Genomic DNA, 22,026 nt, shown 5'->3' with positions numbered 1-22,026 from the left:
GCTTACTTCTTGGAAGAAAAGTTATGACCAACCTAGATAGCATATTGAAAAGCAGAGACATTACTTTGCCAACAAAGGTCTGTCTAGTCATGGCTATGGTTTTTCCAGTGGTCATGTATGGATGTGAGAGTTGGACTGTGAAGAAAGCTGAGTGCTGAAGAATTGATGCTTTTGAACTGTGGTGTTGGAGAAGACTCTTGAAAATCCCTTGGACTGCAAGGAGATCCAACCAGTCCATTCTAAAGGAGATCAGTCCTGGGTGTTCTTTGGAAGGAATGATCCTAAAGCTGAAACTCCAGTACTTCGGCCACGTCATGCAAAAAGTTGACTCATTGGAAAAGACTCTGATGCTGGGAGGGATTGGGGGCAGGAGGAAAAGGGGATGACAGAGGATGAGATGGCTGGATGGCATCACTGACTCAATGGACATGAATGAGTGAACTCCAGGGGATGGTGATGGACAGGGAGGCCTGGCATACTGCAATTCATGGGGTCACAAAGAGTCAGACATGACTGAGAGACTGAACTGAACTGAACTGAACTATTTTAAGTGTTAACAAAATTCAAGGCAGTCCTAACTCTAATCAAAAATAAGAAAGTAAGTTGCTAATCTATGGACTTTACAGAGGAAAAAGAACTAGATTCTAAAATCATATTTCACAGAAAAATCTAAATTGACTTTTCAGGTTATGAATACTTAATTATGGTAGGAACAGTCCAGAAATAGCCCATTTTAATTCATTTGGGAAAAAGTATTTTTCACTATGCTGAGTCTCATGCTCAGGAAAGAGAACAGAAAGAGGCATAATTTTGAGCTATCAAGCTTAACACACATATATAAGACAAATATCCTCCCTCCCCCTTTTTCATGGCAGGATTGAGCCTGCTTAATATCATACTAGTGGTAAAACCCAAATAGTGGCCAAAGGTATACTCTGGCATGAAGAAATATGACATACAAAAAGTACTGAAAGGAAATTCACATGTATACATATTATTAAGTATCATTAAAGATGCTTTCATTATTGGATAATTACACATTGAAACTCATATTTTTGCCTGTCAACTCAACATTTTTAAAATGGAAATGGTACAAATAAAGCAGATTTTTGATTCTGTACTCTTTGAATATTATTTGCAGAAGTGACCGTAATCTTGGAAACATTTTAATACTCATTCATTCCCTATCAAAGCCATAGTAGGAATAAGTCTCTCTGCATCTTCACTTGAAAAGAACTGCAATGGGTAGACCCATATTTAGTAAAAGTAACTCACCAGTAAAGGCAGAACACAATAGTCTGTATTAAAGAGAGTTTCCTTCCATAGACAGTGAGGAAGAAATGAGAAGAGCTTACCTTTATGATGGTTTGCACTAGATACAACTTTCCCCCACAAGGTTACAATAAATATTATTATTAGCAGTTTTCCTTTTGTTGCTTTCTGTAAGTATCTCTTACTCATCCTGCAAAAAATAATAATAATAATTAAAATCTTAAGTATGTGAACCCACTGTTTTTCCACTATAATCATGGTACATTTACAAGTTCCTATGACATCTTAATACCTAAATTTGCATTTTTTATATTAAAATACTGTTCTCTGTATATAAATTATGAACAGAAAAAAGATTAAAGTTTTCCAAACAAAGTACTTTGATACAATGCAAGGGATAAGAGAGGCCCTACCTCTATCAACCTTGTTTCACTTAATGACAGCTGAAATCAACCAGAAAACATTACTATTTTTCTCTCCATATAAATATAGATTCAACTTTTTCAAAAAATTCAAGGCACAGTTGTTTGAATAATCTTTAAGTAAGTGATTTGTTTTACTTTTAAAAAATCCTTCTTCAAAGCCAAGTCAAATGGTCAGGGTAAACAGTTGAGATAAAATGTATTTGATGAATTCCTGCACAGAATAAAGTCACTTCAAATCTACTATTTCTAATGTGCTTTTTAAAAGTCACTTTACTGTACAGCATCACTACTGCTGAAACACAGATGTCTTAATATTGTTGGAATCTACCATGCTGTACTTTATGACTAGGAGAAAAATGAAATAGCAGAATGAAAAATAGCAAGTTACCATTTGCAAGTTGAGACTACCAAACAGGAAAACAAAGCAATGTTATAATAAAATAATAGCTACCCAAAACAAAAGTTTAGCACCTACTTTCTGTAGCACTGAATACAACATTATTTCAACTGTTCTTCAGGACAAATTGGGGATGTTGGTATGTCTATCCCATTTTGTAGATGATGGAGGACAAAAACTACATTAAATTTGTGTTTAATGAAACAGTAAAAACTCAAACAGCAAATTGCCTTAACCTAAAATCTTTACATTAACTATTATATTGCTAAGGGGTAAGCAAAACATAAAACATAATCCATCCACATTTTATTCATGAGGGAGATAAAATATACTTCCATCACACTGTACCTCCTCAGATTCGATCCTGAATGGACTGAACTCCATTCTTATCTGACCTGCATTCTTGTCTTAGTTCCAGTGCAAGTTTGTGAGGTTGCTTCCTCACCTAGCCTGATTCCTCCTCCTGAGTCCTCCATGTTATCTTTTTGCTCACACCTTCACTTCCAGAATATTCTGGCTCCAAAAGTATGACTCAGTGGTAGCAATGATGACTGTATAATTTTGAAGAGGAGTCACTCATCCCAATAAATGGATTAAAAATAAATTGATATTTTATACATATTTAATACAGATACACAGTTACACTTCTTGGCCTGGAGAGATTGTTCACACCTATTCAGATGTTGAGGGGGCAGCACTGTATGACTAAGAATACAGACTCCAGACTTACTCCCAAGTCAGACTGTTTGGATTTGAGTCCGGCTCTCTTGGCTTCTAATTGAGTAATCTTGTGTGAGTTTCTGGATCTCCTGCCTCAACTTTTCTTCTGCCATATGGAGTATCTATGTGAAAAGCCTGGCCCCATGGCTGGCAAGTATAAGGGATCAGTGACTATGAGCCTGGAAAGTGTTCAGTCACTTGGATGTTTTGTTGTTCCTGGAGTACATGAGTGGGCCATCCATTCATGAGGTGATTGAAGGGAATTTCAATGGGCCCAACAGCTGCAAGTACTCCATAGACCTTGGTCTTGTGACGTATTTAGATAATGTACAAAGGAATAAGTGTTGACCTTTGGATTAGATGGCTTGGTTTAAAATCTGGCTTCTCGCCTACTGTCTATATCACTTTATAAATTACTTAACTAAGTATTTTTGCAACCAAAATGAGAATAATATCTATCTCATAGTTGTTGGTACAAAAACTAAAGGAGTTAGTTCATGGAAAGAATTTACCACTACGCATACAAGATAATTAACGCTCAATAGGTTTTAACCATTACTACGGCCATAACTTTGTTAGACCTACATTTCCCAAATCTGTGTGTTCTGCAAGGCATCACTTTCACAGAATGTTAATACAGTATTAGTGAAAAACAAAGGGGGCAAGTAGATTTACAAAACTCTGGGTGCAATTAGATTTTTTGAAACAAGAGGCATATCTGAGTGCACAGCATTGTCTAGAAACCTTTCTTCAGAGTGTAATACAGTATACTAATGTCCTCAGGAAGTATCTTAGAAAAACACTCTGCTTTAGGGGTGTTCAATCTCAAGTGCCCATTGCATTCCCATTTAAACTCTTCCATTCTATTACCTTTGTGGTTTTTTGGCACTCTTACTGTTAGCTTTGTTATGAGATTCTTCTTTTCTCACATTTTTGCCACCATCCTGCTTCCTCTCCTACATCCAATCCCTACAACCATATTGTACTGCATATCCTATAACAGAATGAACAGTTTAGCAAACTTCATCTGACAAGAAGAGCTGCTTAGCATAATTCTTGATAATAGCTTTCCCGTAGCAAATGGCCTCTGCTACAAGGTCAATGACCCATTGTATTTTCCCTATCATTGTTCACCAACCACATGGCATGACAGAACTGACAACTGGTCAAACTGATTACTAGACATATGGAAACACAAACACCCACAAAGTCACCAGGCTGTCAAACTGAAAAAGGAAGGAGAAAGCAGGTCAACATTTGGAAGCCTGTAAAGACCCCTGCCTTTCCTCCCATACCACCCCTACCCCTATCCAGTCAATGACCACATTCTGTCAATACTGCTTTCTGAATATCTCTTACTTATGCACACATCCCTGCTGCAATACTGCAGTTCAGGCCACCAAAATTTTTCATGGGCAACACGCAGCCTCCTAACTGGACTTCCTGCTGCCAATATTGTCATCCTTTGGAACCAAAGGCTGGATCTTTGTCTGCTTTTCTTGTGATTCTGTTTGTTGTATTTAGTACTTAGGAAGTGCCCAATAAATACTGCTAATTGAGTGAAACGCATTCTCTATGTGTGCTGCGCTTAGTGACTTTTGTGACCTCATGGACTGTAGCCCACCAGGCTCCTCTGTCCATGGGATTCTCCAAGCAAGAATACTGGAGTGGGTTGCCATGCCCTCCTCCAGGGGAATCTTTCCAATCCAGGGACCAAACCCAAGTCTTCCATGTTGCCAGCACATTCTTTACCATCTGAGCCACCAGGAAAACCTATATAGCAGTCTCTATACTGTAGCCAAACATGTAACTATGATCATGAGACCCCCTTCATATGATTAAAACCTTCACACAATTCTCTTCTATGTTTAAGAAAAAAAAAAAAAACAACTTGTACTGGTATCAGAGTTAAAAACAATAACTTTACTCTTTCTGTCTCCAATCTTACTTTACACCATTCTTCCCCATCTCTCTCTCCACATACACTCATAGTCAATATTTTAATTCTACAAAATTTCCTCCACATCTTGCAGCTGATGTCACCTGAATCTCCATGTCACCTGAAACATATCACCCACCTCCATGTGCCACCCACTCTTCAAACTGCTAACTTCTATTCATTGGTCAGAGTGTAGCTTAGAATTCTTGCTATAGGACTTGGTCAAGACCATGTTAACAGCCCTACTTTATATATACCAGGCACATGTCACACTGTAATATAATTTTCTATTTACTTATCCCCATCCCTCACTGTCATACAATAGGGACTGTGAACCACACACTTGAAAATACCTAGAGCCTGAGAGTCTCTTGAACTGCAAGGAGATCAAACCACTCAATCCTAAAGGAAATCAACCCTGAATATTCATTGGAAGGATAGATGCTGAAGCTCCAATACTTTTGCCACCTGATGCAAACAAGCCAATTCATTAGAAAAGACCCTGATGCTGCGAAAGACTGAGGGCAGGAGGATATGTGGGCGACAGAGTACAAAATGATTAGACAGTATCACCAACTCAATGGATATGAACCTGTGCAAAGTCTGGGGCATAATGAAGTGCCGGGAGCCAGCGTGGAGAATCCCACCCATGGCAAAGGTCATGAGGAAGAGGCCTGTTGGGCAAAGGCAAGATCAGGATTCAAAGGACCCCCTGAACTTCCTTGAGCATCTACCCCCGAACCAGAATCTATCTGTCTTACATTTTATGTCTTTCACCAGCTCTTCTGACATTAGCAGGGGTCTGTCCCTGACCAAAAGAGTTAACTTAGGGCTCTAGTTGATAAATCTCCTAGGCATGAAAGGAGTGTTTCAAACCCTCTGTTAGCATTCTAGCTTACATGGCAGCTTTATCCAGACTCTTGCAACATTGTTGAGCCTATGCAATGCCTGCTGCCAAGTTCTCACATCCCTTATCCATTGTGTTCCTGGGAGTGCATATAGTCAGGATGTAGAAGCAGCAAGTATTAGCCTTAGCATTAGCAACATTAGACTTTGAGTTAATAAGTTCTTTCTTTGCTGTAACCTGCTGAATCTTTGCTCCATAAAAATGTAACTCTGTACTTTAAGGGTGACGCAGGCTAAGAATTTAAGAAGAAACACTTTAAGGGAAAATCATTGTTCTGGTGTTCTGGCTGACCAACCTTTATCAAAAGGAGGTCATGGAATATCAACAGGCCTCCGGAATAGAAGATGATGTACAGAAAATAAGACTTTGGCAGGAAGGAACCTGATATCGATAAAAGTTATTACTGATGGAATGTTGAGTTGACTCTGCATTTTTCACCTTGCTGTATGTATAACTCAGGGTATAAAAGCCTCGAGAAGAATAAAGTAATGGGCCTCGCTCGAAGAAGCTTGGTCACCCCGTGTTATCTCTTTATCTATCTCTCTTCATTCGCTGATGTCGCCCATCCTGAGGATATCCCTGGACTCTGCTGAGGCTGGACCTCGGCAATGAAGGACACAGAAGGCTGGCAGAATGCAGTCCATGCGGTCACAGAGAGTCAGAAACAACTTAGCAAGTGAACAATAAAAAAGAGCCTGGCCCAAGGTTCAGCTCAATAACTAAAAGAGTATTTGTTGAACGTGGGTCACATCATGATATCGTGCCATCGCCAACATGAGCAGGAAGCAAGCGTGTGTCACTATTTTAGGATGAAACTAGGAAAAGACCCACAGAAAGAAGAAAGTGAGATACGGGTAGGGGAGGGCAAGATAAGACAAAGCGAAGAAGAAAAAGAAAAGGGAGAAATCCAATCTGGAATGTGATTTATTCTGCTTTTAAAATACCAACCAAGATTGAGCAAACTGAAATGTAACAGAATGATGACTAATGTTCCACGAAGGGGCAACACCCAAGAAGAAAACCCTAAAGAAAAAAGGCTGGATGTTATGCTTCTTGACCTTGTACAAGAGCACAGAGGGTGAGGGCACTCACTTCTCATTCAAGGTGCTAAACACCAGGTAGCGGTCTAAAAATTTCCCCCACAGTCAAAGACTGAATGCACTTTCAAAATTGTCACACTTATCTGTTGTTTTGTTTTTTTCTTTTTTTTTTTTTAAGCAACATTTAAGTGAACTTTATAACAGCAAAAGCTGTGAGAAGAAGAAACTGGAAACTGAAGGATAAATTCACAGAGAGGATGAAACCTTGAAATTGCTCCCCAAGCAGCAGCCGCTGGCAAGACAGGGGAAATAGGATAATTGAGAAATGCTAACCTTGGCGGTGAAGGATGTTGAAGTGAAAAGCTGTCAAAGTAGAGAACTGACAATTAAATCTCCAGGCTTTCTTTTGCTCTTATCATCTGTACTATGTTTCAGTTGCATCCATTCAGATGTAGATGTCTGAATGGTGTTAGAACCCTCTGCCTCCCCACTGATGTTAAAAGTGCATTTTAATTATAAATAAGAAAGAAACTATTATGCTGCTAGAAAAATCATTTCACCATAAAAACAGAAGGCAGGTTTAACTGATATAAAGAAGATGGAAGAGGAAAAAAGGTGGGAAAGACTTATAAACAAGGAGATAAAAAGCTGGAGGCCAGAACCCAATCACCTGGCCTCTCCCAGAACTTAAGGCGCTTCTTATTTGCGGAAGAAAAGGTCATGTGTATGTGTGTGTTTAGGTGTGCTTGGTCATTCAGTCGTGTCTGACTCTTTGCGACCCCATGGATTGTAACCAGCCAGGCTCCTCTGTCCATGGGATTTCCCAGGCAAGAATATGGGAATGGGTTACCTTTCCTTCTTCAAGGGATCTTCCCAACCCAGCGATAGAAACTGAGTCTCCTGTGTCTACTGCACTGCAGGCAGATTCTTTCACCCCTCTGAGCCATCAGGGAAGCCTTAATAATGGTCATATGCTGCTGCTGCTGCTGCTGCTGCGTCGCTTCAGTCGTGTCCGACTCTGTGCGACCCCATAGATGGCAGCCCACCAAGCTCCCCCGTCCCTGGGGCAATGTATATTGGGTTGGCCACAAAGTTCACTCGAGTTTTTCCATGTTACAAAAACCCAAAGGAACTTTTTGGCCAGCTCAGTACAAAAGTTTTTTTATAGGACGTTTTTCTACACTGATCTAATATTCATACCAACCTGTGTCAACAAATTAAGATGGCATGAACTTTAACAGTCAAAGCTAGTATGGGAATTTAACCTTGAAATAGAATGCTCCAACTGATAAGTTCCTTCTCTCCTGATAGGGACCAGAATGGTACTTATAAAATGTAAATCAAATAATACCACACCCCACTCTCTGCTGAAAACCCTAGAAATTTACCTGCGTATTGAAATAAGAGTAAAAATCTCAATTTCTCACTGGAGAGAACATTCAACATCATCTCCCTGCTTGACTTTTCTGACCTCAATTCACATCCATGTTCCCCTCCATCCTTACACTTCAGACACATAGGCCCTCCCTCTGTCCTTTTGTCAGAGGAGGTAATCAAGAGAACATGGCTGCTGGTTGATACTCAAGCTGTACCCAGGCAGTCAGAGGGGCCTTCCCTGTCCTGGGAATGTATATTCTGCCCACCATGCCCACAGGGAGAGATACTCCAAGGATGTACCTTGAGAGGTGATGTGTGTTGCTAAGACCATCCAGACTGAATACATGACTGAACGCTAGTAAAGTCTCTTAAGATTTGCTGGGCAGCTGCAGAGATCAGCTCATCCAGAACCTAAGACAAGCCTCCTGTGTAAGTTCCCTTGCTTGTTAAATGCACCACTTAACAATCTGTAGTGTTTTCTCACTTGTGCACCCCTCCTCACCCTCCACATATGGAGGCCAGTTTCAGATTTCACCCCGGAAACTTTAAGGGTGTAAACCAATCCCCTTGCAGCCAAATTCCTTCTAGAACTCAAATTAAATGTTAGCTCTGCCTTAAAAGCTCTCGCTCTAGTCTTTGCATGGTCAGTTTCAGTTCATGATCACCTCCACAGAGGACACCTCCTGAGCATTTTACCCTTCAGAGTCCAGAGACACCCACCCCACTCTCTCTTGTTCCTAATATCCTGTCGTATAGGTCTTCCTTATCTTAAAATGGGGCTACATCCAGATTAATTCAGTGTACATTGAAAATGCATTTGATACACTTAACCTACAAAACATCAGAGCTCAGACCAGCCTACCTTAAGCATGCTTGGAATACTTATATTAGCCTTTGCATGCATGCTAAGTCGCTTTGTGTACGACTCTTCATGACGCTATGGGCCGTAGCCCACCAGACGCCTCTGTCCATGGGATTCTCTAACCAAGAATACCAGAGTGGGTTTCCATACTCTCCTCCAGGGGATTTTCCTGACCCAGGGATCTAAAACCAAGTTTCTTAAGTCTTCTGCATAGTCAGGCAAGTTCTTTATCACTAGCATCACCTGTTAAGCCCAACATTAGCCTCCAGTTGGCAAACATAAAGCCTATTTTGGAGAAGGAAATGGCAACACACTCCAGTATTCTTGCCTGGAGAATCCCATGGACAGAGGAGCCTGGCAGGCTACAGTCCATGGCATCACAAGAGTTGGATGTGACTAAACCACCAAAGCCTATGTTACAATGAAGTGTTGAATATCTCATAAATTTATTGAGTGTTGTATTGAAAATGAAAAACAGAATGGTAGTATGGGTACAGAATGATTCTAAGTGAGGCAGCTATTTACTTTGGGGATCACATAGCTAATAGGAAGCTTCAATTCACCCAAATTTTCCAGTATCAGGACCAAGTATTGTACCACATATTGCCAGCCAAGAAAAAAAATCAAAACTCAAAGTATAGTTTGAAAGTATAATCAAATTCAAAGTTATATGAATGCAAACCATTTAAAGTTGGGGACCATCTGTATTTCCTCTATTTATTATAGTCTGAAATTATTTTATTCACTTATTTACATATTTGAAGTATTTATTTTCTTCTTTCTCTCATTAAAATGTTATTTCTATAAGGACAAATCCTCTCCACTTTTTTTTTTTTTTTTGCCACACCACACAGCATGTAGAACTTCTCCAACCAGGGACTGAACCTGTGTCCCTGCATTGGAAGCATAGTTCTTTAACCACTGGACTGCAGGGAAGTCCAAGTTCCTCTCTATTTAACGCTGTGCCAGCACACAGAACAATACCCACATCACAGAACATCAACATATGTTCAATGAAGGAATCTGTGCATTGATTTTAGAATCAGAACAAATGAATCCTTTTTAATGGAGGTTTCATTACTTTTTTATTTTAAACAACTAAATGTCTGCTATACTCAGCTGCTAAGAATGCCAGTGGAAAGTATGGTGCACATATTGGTGGAGTGATACAAAATGAAGTGAGGAGAGTGGGAGATGAGAAAATGTAAGCAGACTAAATTACTCTTTTAAGAAACATACTGAAAAGGGAAGGAAAGATGAAAAGGGAAGTAAAGATAAAATGGTAGAGAGAGACTTGAAGAGGTGATTGGAAAAAGCCAGAAGGAAGAGGTAAGTTAAAATTACCAAAGTCAGGGTAGACTAAGATTAAGTTTTTGTAAATATCTATGCTCTACAAATACAGGTTATTATTACAATTTTATTATTATCCTTAGTATTGTTATTACTTTTGATTTCCCTATTTTATATTGAAGCAAATGCATCTTCCAAAATTAATTATCTTTTGTTTTCTGATAGATTATTACAATGGCCCTACTAAATATGACATCTTGAGCCACAAATTTCACTACATTGCTGGTTTTATACAATAATAATGTCCAACTTGACTAGCATTTATGATAAATACTATGACTCTATTTATGATGTCAAATTTATTTACTGAAATAGCAGCATTCTTTGAGGCAGACAGACAGTGATATCAGTATTGAGATTAGATAAATATATATAGACATGAAACAACAGACTGGTTCCAAATAGGAAAAGGAGTATGTCAAGGCTGTGTATTGTCACCCTGCTTATTTAACTTCTATGCAGAGTACATCATGAGCAATGCTGGACTGGAAGAAACACAAGCTGGGATCAAGATTGCCAGGAGAAATATCAATAACCTCAGATATGCAGATGACACCACTCTTATGGCAGAAAGTGAAGAGGAACTAAAAAGCCACTTGATGAAAGTAAAAGAGGAGAGTGAAAAAGTTGGCTTAAAGCCTAACATTCAGAAAATGAAGATCATGGCATCCAGTTCCATTACTTCATGGGAAATAGATGGGGAAACAGTGGAAACAGTGTAAGACTTTACTTTTGGGGGTTCCAAAATCACTGCAGATGGTGACTGCAGCCATGAAATTAAAAGATGCTTACTCCATTGTATATTCTTGCCTCCTTTGTCAAAGATAAGGTGTCCATATGTGTGTGGATTTATCTCTGGGCTTTCTATTTTGTTTCATTGATCTATATGTCTGTCTTTGTGTCCGTACCATACTGTCTTGATGACTGTGGCTTTGTAGTAGAGCCTGAAGTCAGGCAAGTTGATTCCTCCAGTTCCATTCTTCTTTCTCAAGATTGCTTTGGCTATTCGAGGTTTTTTGTATTTCCATACAAATCTTGAAATTATTTGTTCTAGTTCTGTGAAAAATGTTGCTGGTAGCTTGATAGGGATAGCATTGAATTTGTAAATTGCTTTGGGTAGTATACTCATTTTCACTATATTGATTCTTCCGATCCATGAACATGGTATATTTCTCCATCTATTAGTGTCCTCTTTGATTTCTTTCATCAGTGTTTTATAGTTTTCTATATATAGGTCTTTAGTTTCTTTAGGTAGATATATTCCTAAGTATTTTATTCTTTTCGTTGCAATGGTGAATGGAATTGTTTCCTTAATTTCTTTTTCTACTTTCTCATTATTCGTGTATAGGAATGCAAGGGATTTCTGTGTGTTGATTTTATATCCTGCAACTTTACTATATTCATTGATTAGCTCTAGTAATTTTCTGGTGGAGTCTTTAGGGTTTTCCATGTAGAGGATCATGTCATCTGCAAACAGTGAGAGTTTTACTTCTTCTTTTCCAATTTGGATTCCTTTTATTTCTTTTTCTGCTCTAATTGCTGTGGCCAAAACTTCCAGAACTATGTTGAATAGTAGCAGTGAAAGTGGACACCCTTGTCTTGTTCCTGACTTTAGAGGAAATGCTTTCAATTTTTCACCATTGAGGATAATGTTTGCTGTGGGTTTGTCATAGATAGCTTTTATTATGTTGAGGTATGTTCCTTCTATTCCTGCTTTCTGGAGAGTTTTTATCATAAATGGATGTTGAATTTTGTCAAAGGCCTTCTCTGCATCTATTGAGATAATCATATGGTTTTTATTTTTCAATTTGTTAATGTGGTGAATTACATTGATTGATTTGCGGATATTGAAGAATCCTTGCATCCCTGGGATAAAGCCCACTTGGTCATGGTGTATGATCTTTTTAATGTGTTGTTGGATTCTGATTGCTAGAATTTTGTTGAGGATTTTTGCATCTATGTTCATCAGTGATATTGGCCTGTAGTTTTCTTTTTTTGTGACATCTTTGTCAGGTTTTGGTATTAGGGTGATGGTGGCCTCATAGAATGAGTTTGGAAGTTTACCTTCCTCTGCAATTTTCTGGAAGAGTTTGAGGAGGATAGGTGTTAGCTCTTCTCAAAATTTTTGGTAGAATTCAGCTGTGAAGCCGTCTGGACCTGGGCTTTTGTTTGCTGGAAGATTTCTGATTACAGTTTCAGTTTCCGTGCTTGTGATGGGTCTGTTAAGATTTTCTATTTCTTCCTGGTTCAGTTTTGGAAAATTGTACTTTTCTAAGAATTTGTCCATTTCTTTCACGTTGTCCATTTTATTGGCATACAATTGCTGATAGTAGTCTTTTATGATCCTTTGTATTTCTGTGTTGTCTGTTGTGATCTCTCCATTTTCATTTCTAATTTTATTGATTTGATTTTTCTCTCTTTGCTTCTTGATGAGTCTGGCTAATGGTTTGTCAATTTTATTTATCCTTTCAAAGAACCAGCTTTTGGCTTTGTTGATTTTTGCTATGGTCTCTTTTGTTTCTTTTGCATTTATTTCTGCCCTAATTTTTAAGATTTCTTTCCTTCTACTAACTCTGGGGTTCTCCAACTCTTCCTTTTCTAGTTGCTTTAGTTGTAGAGTTAGGTTATTTATTTGACTTTTTTCTTGTTTCTTGAGGTATGCCTGTATTGCTATGAACTTTCCTCTTAGCACTGCTTTTATAGTGTCCCACAGGTTTTGGGTTGTGTTTTCATTTTCATTAGTTTCTATGCATATTTTGATTTCTTTTTTGATTTCTTCTGTGATTTGTTGGTTATTCAGAAGTGTGTTGTTCAACCTCCATATGTTGGAATTTTTAATAGTTTTTCTCCTGTAATTGAGATCTAGTCTTAATGCATTATGGTCAGAAAAGATGCTTAGAATGATTTCGATTTTTTTGAACTTATCAAGTTTAGATTTATGGCCCAGGATGTGATCTATCCTGGAGAAGGTTCCATGAGCACTTGAAAAAAAGGTGAAATTCATTGTTTTGGGGTGAAATGTCCTATAGATATCAATTAGGTCTAACTGATCTAATGTATCATTTAAAGTTTGCATTTCTTTGTTAATTTTCTGTTTAGTTGATCTGTCCATAGGTGTGAGTGGGGTATTAAAGTCTCCCACTATTATTGTGTTATTGTTGATTTCCCCTTTCATACTTGTTATCATTTCTCTTACATATTGCGGTGCTCCTATATTGGGTACATATATATTTATAATTGTTATATCTTCTTCTTGGATTGTTCCTTTGGGAAAACTGGTCAACCACTTGTAAAAGAATGAAACTAGATCACTTTCTAACACCGCACACAAAAATAAACTCTAAATGGATTAAAGTTCTAAATGTAAGACCAGAAACTATAAAACTCCTAGAGGAGAACATAGGCAAAACACTCTCAGACATAAATCACAGCAGGATCCTCTATGATCCACCTCCCAGACTTCTGGAAATAAAAGCAAAAATAAACAAATGGGATCTAATTAAAATTAAAAGCTTCTGCACAACAAAGGAAAACATAAGCAAGGTGAAAAGACAGCCTTCGGAATGGGAGAAAATAATAGCAAATGAAACAACTGACAAACAACTAATCTCAAAAATATACAAACAACTTCTGCAGCTCAATTCCAGAAAAATAAACGACCCAATCAAAAAATGGGCCAAAGAACTAAATAGACATTTCTCCAAAGAAGACATACGGATGGCTAACAAACACATGAAAAGATGCTCAACATCACTCATTATTAGAGAAATGCAAATCAAAACCACAATGAGGTACCACTTCACACCAGTCAGAATGGCTGCGATCCAAAAATCTGCAAGCAATAAATGCTGGAGAGGGTGTGGAGAAAAGGGAACCCTCCTACACTGTTGGTGGGAATGCAAACTAGTACAGCCACTATGGAGAACAGTGTGGAGATTCCTTAAAAAATTGCAAATAGAACTACCTTATGACCCAGCAATCCCACTGCTGGGCATACACACCGAGGAAACCAGAACTGAAAGAGACACATGTACCCCAATGTTCACCGCAGCACTGTTTATAATAGCTAGGACATGGAAACAACCTAGATGTCCATCAGCAGATGAATGGATAAGAAAGCTGTGGTACATATACACAATGGAGTATTACTCAGCGGTAAAAAAGAATTCATTTGAATCAGTTCTGATGAGATGGATGAAACTGGAGCCGATTATACAGAGTGAAGTAAGCCAGAAAGAAAAACACCAATACAGTATACTAACACATATATATGGAATTTAGGAAGATGGCAATGACGACCCTGTATGCAAGACAGGGAAAGAGACACAGATGTGTATAATGGACTTTTGGACTCAGAGGGAGAGGGAGAGGGTGGGATGATTTGGGAGAATGACATTCTAACATGTATACTACCATGTAAGAATTGAATCGCCAGTCTATGTCTGATGCAGGATACAGCATGCTTGGAGCTGGTGAATGGGGATGACCCAGAGAGATGTTATGGGGAGGGAGGTGGGAGGGGGGTTCATGTTTGGGAACGCATGTAAGAATTAAAGATTTTAAAATTAAAAAAAATAATAAATTAAAAAATAAATAAATAAAAGATGCTTACTCCTTGGAAGAAAAGTTATGACCAACCTAGATAGTATATTCAAAAGCAGAGACATTACTTTGCCGACTAAGGTCCGTCTAGTCAAGGCTCTGGTTTTTCCTGTGGTCATGGATGGATGTGAGAGTTGGACTGTGAAGAAGGCAGAACGCTGATGAATTGATGCTTTTGAACTGTGGTGTTGGAGAAGACTCTTGAGAGTCCTTTGGACTGCAAGGAGATCCAACCAGTCCATTCTGAAGGAGATCAGCTCTGGGATTTCTTTGGAAGGAATGATGCCAAAGCTGAAACTCCAGTACTTTGGCCACCCCATGCAAAGAGTTGACTCATTGGAAAAGACTTTGATGCTGGGAGAGGTTGGGGGCAGGAGGAGAAGGAGACGACAGAGGATGAGATGGCTGGATGGCATCACTGACTCGATGGACTCGAGTCTGGGTGAACTACAGGAGTTGGTGATAGAGAGGGAGGTCTGGCGTGCTGCGATTCATGGGGTCGCAAAGAGTCAGACACAACTGAGCGACTGAACTGAACTGATAGATGCATATTAAAGTATAAGCGATCCATGTGTGTACATACTTTGTACATACAATATATAGTAGCAGATTTAAGAGATAATCATGTGACCCTACCAATAATCCTATGGTATTGTATTATATTATCCAGAAGCTGAGGTGGTAAGTTCTACTCATTTTTATTATTGGTATTCATTTGGATCCACTTTATACCACATATCCAATACCATGACATTATAGTATTTCACACCACACTTAACTGTGTATGTTATTTGAATTAGAATCTACCCACTGAATAGAATCTGGATTTCCCATTTTTAAATTATCAAAAGTTTACAGATTTATGGAACTTCCCTGGTGGTCCAGTGGTTAGGAATCTACCTTGCAGTGCAGGGAACAGGTTCAGTTCCTGGTCAGGGAACTAAGATCCCAGATGCCATGGGGCAACTAACCCTGTGTGCTGCAACTACTAAGCCTGAGTGCCACAACTAGAGAGAAGCCCACACGTCCCAGTGAAAGATTCCATTTGTCACAACCAAGACCTTAAGTAGCCAAATGAATATCTAAAAAATAAAGTTTATTTACTTTGCATTTTTGTATGCCAGTCATAAGATTAGTCCAATTAGTTCACATTTTTTTAGATAACTTCAAAGCAAAGACTTTGGAATATAATCCTGGTTCTCACATTTTTCTAAATGGAAACAATAGCTATAAAATTCTCTCAATACATCAGTGTTTCATGATGAATGTACCTTTTACATTCCATTCAGTTAAGAAGTCGACCCTGGAGATTTAGCCAAGAAAGCTCCACTGGTTTCTAAGGATTGCCTGGCAGCAAATATAAGCCTCTTTTAAGAATCACTATTGCCTCCTTCCTTCACCCAAAATTTATACTTCCATTCATTTTCCTATAATACCGCAATTTTGGTGGGTACAGAAACCCAGGAGTGCTTTTGCTTTATGCCTAGTAATGTACAACCAAAGTGCTGATTTTACATAAATGCCTTTGCCACCTACAGACCATAATGATAGGAAATAGAAATGTATTATCATTCAAATGATTTTTCCCGAAATATACAATATTCTAAGGCTCCAAGTGCTAAAACCCAAAACAGACAAAAATACTAAAGGCAAAATAAAGCAATCATTTATGAGAGACACCTGAAATGACGAGGGCTAAGCTAAACCACATTGCTGTGTATGTTATTACAACTGAATCACTTACCTTCGTTTTCAATCTATAAAATGGGAATGCCATCTATTTTTTCAAATAGGAATATCATTATAACGAATAAGAAATTGTCTGATGGTTTGAACTTAAAAGAAAGTTAGATGCTAAGTCAGCAACACTACTATTTCTTCAAAGATCCTTCTTTCAGAGCATGGCTTGCAAGGCAGAACTACTTACCTGAATATGATCCTAGCTCTGACATACAATAGGAAAATGCCTTTGTCGAGTTTACTTAACAACTATGAGCCTCAATGCCCACATATGGAATGCATAAATACTATTACATACTGGTAGGCCTGTTGTAAGGAATAAATACAGTGTATATAAAGGATATGACACAAAGCCAGAATAAAGTAGACACTCAAACTGTAGTGATTATTATACATTATTAATAACATCTAGGGCATAGCCACCTGGCTGGGAATTAGTGAGAAATAAAGTTTTTGAGCAACAAGTAAAAGAACTTACATGTTTTAATCATAGGTGAAAATGAATCTACTTTTAGGAATTTACCCTAAGTCTATAGAATTAAAGGCAGGAATATGAAACAGTCTTAAAAAAAAAAAAGCAAGGCTGATTAATAGAGTCTTCAGATGGTTCTGCAAAATGAATACTGATACTGAGCTATCAGAGAATAGACATTAAATTTATAAATGTACAGAATTCTAAGATCATTAGATACATTAGATCATTAGATATCTCTAATGACTGTAGAGATACCTGGAACACAGCATGCTAACTGAAGTTATTAATATTGCTACATATGTTTATAGTTTTAAATATACTGGTATCTATGGCCAACTAATCTATAACAAAGGAGACAAGAATATATGAAGAAAAAGAGTCTCCTTAATAAGTGGTGCTGGAAAAAGTGCATAGTTTCATGTAAAAGAATGAAATTAGAACATCTCCTGGGCTTCCTTGGTGGTTCAGTAGTTAAAAATCCACCTTGCAATGCAAGTGACACTGGTTTGATTCCTGGTCCGGAAAGATCCCACATGCTGCAGAGCAATTAAGCCCCTGCGCCATAACTACTGAGCCTCTGCTCTAGAGCCCATGAGCCACAGTCATTCAACCCACATGCTGTAACTACTGAAGCCCATGTGCCTAGAGCCTGTGCTCCACGGCAAGAGAAGCCAGCGCAAGGAGAAGCCTGCTCACTGCAACCGAGAGTAGCTCCACAGGCCAAAATCAGAGAGAGCCCATGTGACATCGAAGACCTACCACAGTCAAAAATAAAACAAAATAAATAAATCTTCAAAAAAAGAGTCTACTATCATGTCTTTTAAAAAACAAGAGAGAACATCTCCTCACATCATGTACAAATATAAACTCAAAACTGGTTAAAGACCTAAACGCAAGACATGAAAGTTTAAAACTCCTAGAAGAAAACACAGGCAGAATACTCTTTGACATAAACTGTAGAAATATTTTTGGGGGGGGATCTGAATGAAATAAATGCAAAAATAATAAATAGGATCTAATTAAACTTAAAAAATTTGTACAGCAAACCATCAACAAAATGAACAGACAATCTACAGAATGGGAGGAAATATTTGCAAATGATATGACAGCTAAGGGGTTAATATCCAAAACATATGAACAGCTTATACAACTCAATATCAAAAACAAAACAAAACAAACAGCCCAATCAAAAATGGTCAAAAGATCTGAACAGATATTTTTCTAGAGAAGACATACAGATGGCCAACAGGCACATGAAAAGATCCTCACGATAACTTTCTGATGTAAGCTCTGTGCATATTAATATTCTCAGATTACAGATCAAATCTGAAAGAACATTTGAAGACAAGTTGTAGATGGTAGTGTTCAGTTCACTTCAGTCACTCAGTCATGTCCGACTCTTTGCGACCCCATGAATAGCAGCACACCAGGCCTCCCTGTCCATCACCAACTCCCGGAGTTCACTCAGACTCACGTCCATCAAATCAGTGATACCATCCAGCCATCTCATCCTCTGTCGTCCCCTTCTCTTCCTGCCCCCAATCCCTCCCAGCATCAGAGTCTTTTCCAATGAGTCAACTCTTCCCATGAGGTGGCCAAAGTACTGGAGTTTCAGCTTCAGCATCATTCTCTCCAAAGAAATCCCAGGGCTGATTTCCTTCAGAATGGACTGGTTGGATCTCCTTGCAGTCCAAGGGACCCTCAAGAGTCTTCTTCAACACCACAGTTCAAAAGCATCAATTCTTCGGTGCTCAACTTTCTTCACAGTCCAACTCTCACATCCATATATGACCACTGGAAAAACCATAACCTTAACTAGTCGGACCTTTGTTGGCAAAGTAATGTCTCTGCTTTTCAGCATGGTAGAGGAGGGTCTTAAAACCAATTTTCCACCCACTGGTTCAATTCTCACTGCAAAGGTAGTTAACAATACTCCAAATACTCTGAAATGGGCCCCAAAGTAGATGGTACATTTTAGACTTAAAAAAAAAAGACTAAAAGCAAGTTCTAACTATCATTTATCTAGAAAATCATCAAAAGATCACCATATTGCCATGACACTGGATAAAGGAAATACTATTGTTTTTCATTACTGTGATCTATGGGATACAAAACAATCAATCTTTAAATGGTATCTTTTATTATTTATACTCACTGCATGATCTGGTGAAAGGTGAATTAAAACTTCAGAGTTAAGGGCCCAATATCTACCAGATATTAGTCTATTGAGATTAGACCTAATAAAATTGTTATATCAGAAGTGACAAATTTAGGATTATCAGATAAAATAAAGGATGCCAACTTAAATTCACTTTTATATTTTTACAGGTTTACTGAGAAAAATAATATATTAGAATGCTGCAAATATTAGTGTATACAGTTTGATGCATTTGGCCATGTCAACACTCATGATACCATCATCATTATCAAGACACACAAATATCCATCACCTCCAAAGTTTCCTTCCGTTGTTTCCTTCTGTATATAAGTCTGTTAAGGACAATGCTTAATATGAATTCTACCATCTAAACAAATTTCAAAGTGCACAATGCCACACTGTTAATTATATGCACTCTGCTGTACAGCAGATTTTCAGAACTTATTCATGCTTTATAACTGTAACTTTATACCTATTGAATAACTCCCCATCTTCTCCCACATCCTCTGGCAAACAACTTTCTGTTTTCTGCTTTTGCAAGTTTGACTAATGAGATACCTCATATGAGTGGAATTATGCAGTACTTGTCTTCTTTTAACTGACTTATTTCACTTAGCATACTGTCTTTCAGATCCATCCATGTAATCACAAACAGCAGGATTTCCATCTTTCTTGAGGCTGAATAATATTCCCCTACATGAGTATACCAGGCTTCCCTGGTGACTCAGTGGTAAAGAACCTACCCTCCAGTGCAAGAGGCGTGGGTTTGACCCCTGGGTGGGGAAGATCCCCTGGAGAAGGAAATGGTAACCCACTCCAGTATTCTTGCCTGAAAAATCCCACAGACAAAGGAGTCTGGTGGGCTACAGTCCATGGGGTAGAAAAAAAGAGTCTGACACAACTTAGCAACTAAACAACAGTGAGTATACCACATTTTCTATATCCATTCATTCGTCAGTCGTCATTTCAGTGGTTTTGATATCTCGGCTATTGTTAACAATGAGGTAATAAACTTGGGAGTGCAGATCTCTCTTGAAGATATTAATTTCAATTATACTTTAGAAATATACCCAGGAATGGGATTACTAGATTTTTATGGTATTCCTATATGGATGAATTTTTTGGGTGGCATCACAAACTTAATGGACATGAGTTTGAGCAAATTCTGGGAAACAGAGAAGGACAGGGAAGTTTGGCATGCTGCAGTCCATGGGTCACAAAGAGCTGGACATGACTGAGCAACTGAACAACAACAATGGTATTCCTATCTTTAATGTTTTAAGAAACCTAAAAATTGTTTTCCACAGTGCTTTGTAGACATTCTCACCAAGAGACTGCAGAGGTTCTAATTTCTCCACAACCTCACTGATATTTGTTATCTTTTGGCTATTTGGTGATATCTCACCATGGTTTTGATTTGCATTTCCCTGATTAATGATATTGAGCATCTTTTTATGTACACATTAGCCACCTGTAAGTCTTCTTAGGAAAAATGTCTATTTGATCCTCTGCCCATTTTAAAATCTGTTTTGTTTTGCTGTTAGATTATAAAAAGTTCCTTATATTTCAGAAATAAATCCCTTATCAGATTTATCTAAAATTCACATTTAACTAGGTGTCCTGTAATTTTTGTTACCAAATCTGCCAACTCTACTCTAGTTTTCATGTATATTAATTTAAACAAGAAATTAACATTGACTTCTATGTGGAAACGTGCTTGAAGGAAAAAAAAACAAGCTTAGAATATAGAGAATGGCAGAAAATAAATCTTCATATGCTTTCTGATTGACTATTTTCTGCATATAGACTCAAGAAAAAAATGTCTAAAAACTACTTCTTCAACTTGCCTTAAGTTCTTCTGGCCAATGTTGAAGATATGACTTGTATATTCCAGTTTAAAATGTAGCAAATTTAGTCTTATGGCAACTAAGGACATGAGGCTTGAAGTCATAATGGGACATTGAGACTTTACTTCATACCACCTGCTAGAGACATGCTATTTAATTTCATAAAGCTTTAGTTTCTGCTTATGTAATATGCAGATAATAACAATACCTACTGGAATGCTAAGTAAGTTAATCTATTTAAAGTTCTAAGCACAGATCCTGACACATAGTAATTGATCTATAAATGCTAGCTGTGACACAGTAATCATTTAAAATTCTTCTGTGATTAACTTCTTTTTTCAATATGGAAAAACCAGGTAACTGATCTCAGTATCTTTGCCACAAGGCACAAAGACGTCAACACTAAACACATAGCCTTCATTCTTACATGCCCTGTTGGGGTGTTTCACTCCTTTCAAAGTATAGTAGTTAAATCAATCAAATTTTAATTTAATCTTCTCTTTCACTTCACAATGTTAACCTTAAATAAAATTCTTTCTCTGCATTTCTGTTTTGTATTCAGTGCCCTACTCTTACAATTTTTTATCGTTCTTTTTAATTATGAAATACTGTTTCCACAATCCAATTCTGCTCTTCCCAAGGAAAAAAATTAGTAGAAGGTGTTATGGTTATGGGCTTGTGGCACAGCAGTAAAGGATTCTCCTGCCAACACAAGACGCATGGGTTTGATCCCTGGGTTGGGAGGATTCCCTGAGAAGGAAATGGCAATCCACTCTAATATACTTGCCTGGAAAATCCCATGGACAGAGGAACCTGGTGGGCTAAAGTCCATGGGGTCACAAAAGAGTCAAGCAGGGCTTCGTGAATGAATAACAACAAACAGCATTATGATTACATGGTATGGTCAAGGTGAGA

At 38.1% G+C, this 22,026-nt stretch overlaps 1 protein-coding gene across 1 annotated transcript in view; it reads right to left on the bottom strand.

Annotated features, from left to right (window-relative positions):
* FAM19A2 (family with sequence similarity 19 member A2, C-C motif chemokine like) overlaps positions 1-22,026 on the bottom strand; it is a 568,280-nt gene that overhangs the window by 176,049 nt on the left and 370,205 nt on the right. The window contains exon 2 of the mRNA XM_005680252.3: positions 1,356-1,462. Coding sequence (XP_005680309.1) covers positions 1,356-1,461 — 106 coding nt within the window. The 5' untranslated portion in view covers position 1,462. The remainder of the gene's footprint in view (positions 1-1,355; positions 1,463-22,026) is intronic.

Source organism: Capra hircus, chromosome 5, assembly GCF_001704415.2.
Source record: "Capra hircus breed San Clemente chromosome 5, ASM170441v1, whole genome shotgun sequence".
NCBI classification, from domain to species: domain Eukaryota; kingdom Metazoa; phylum Chordata; class Mammalia; order Artiodactyla; family Bovidae; genus Capra; species Capra hircus.
Note: the sequence above shows the minus strand (reverse complement) of the source record. Positions and strands in the feature narration are given on the sequence as shown.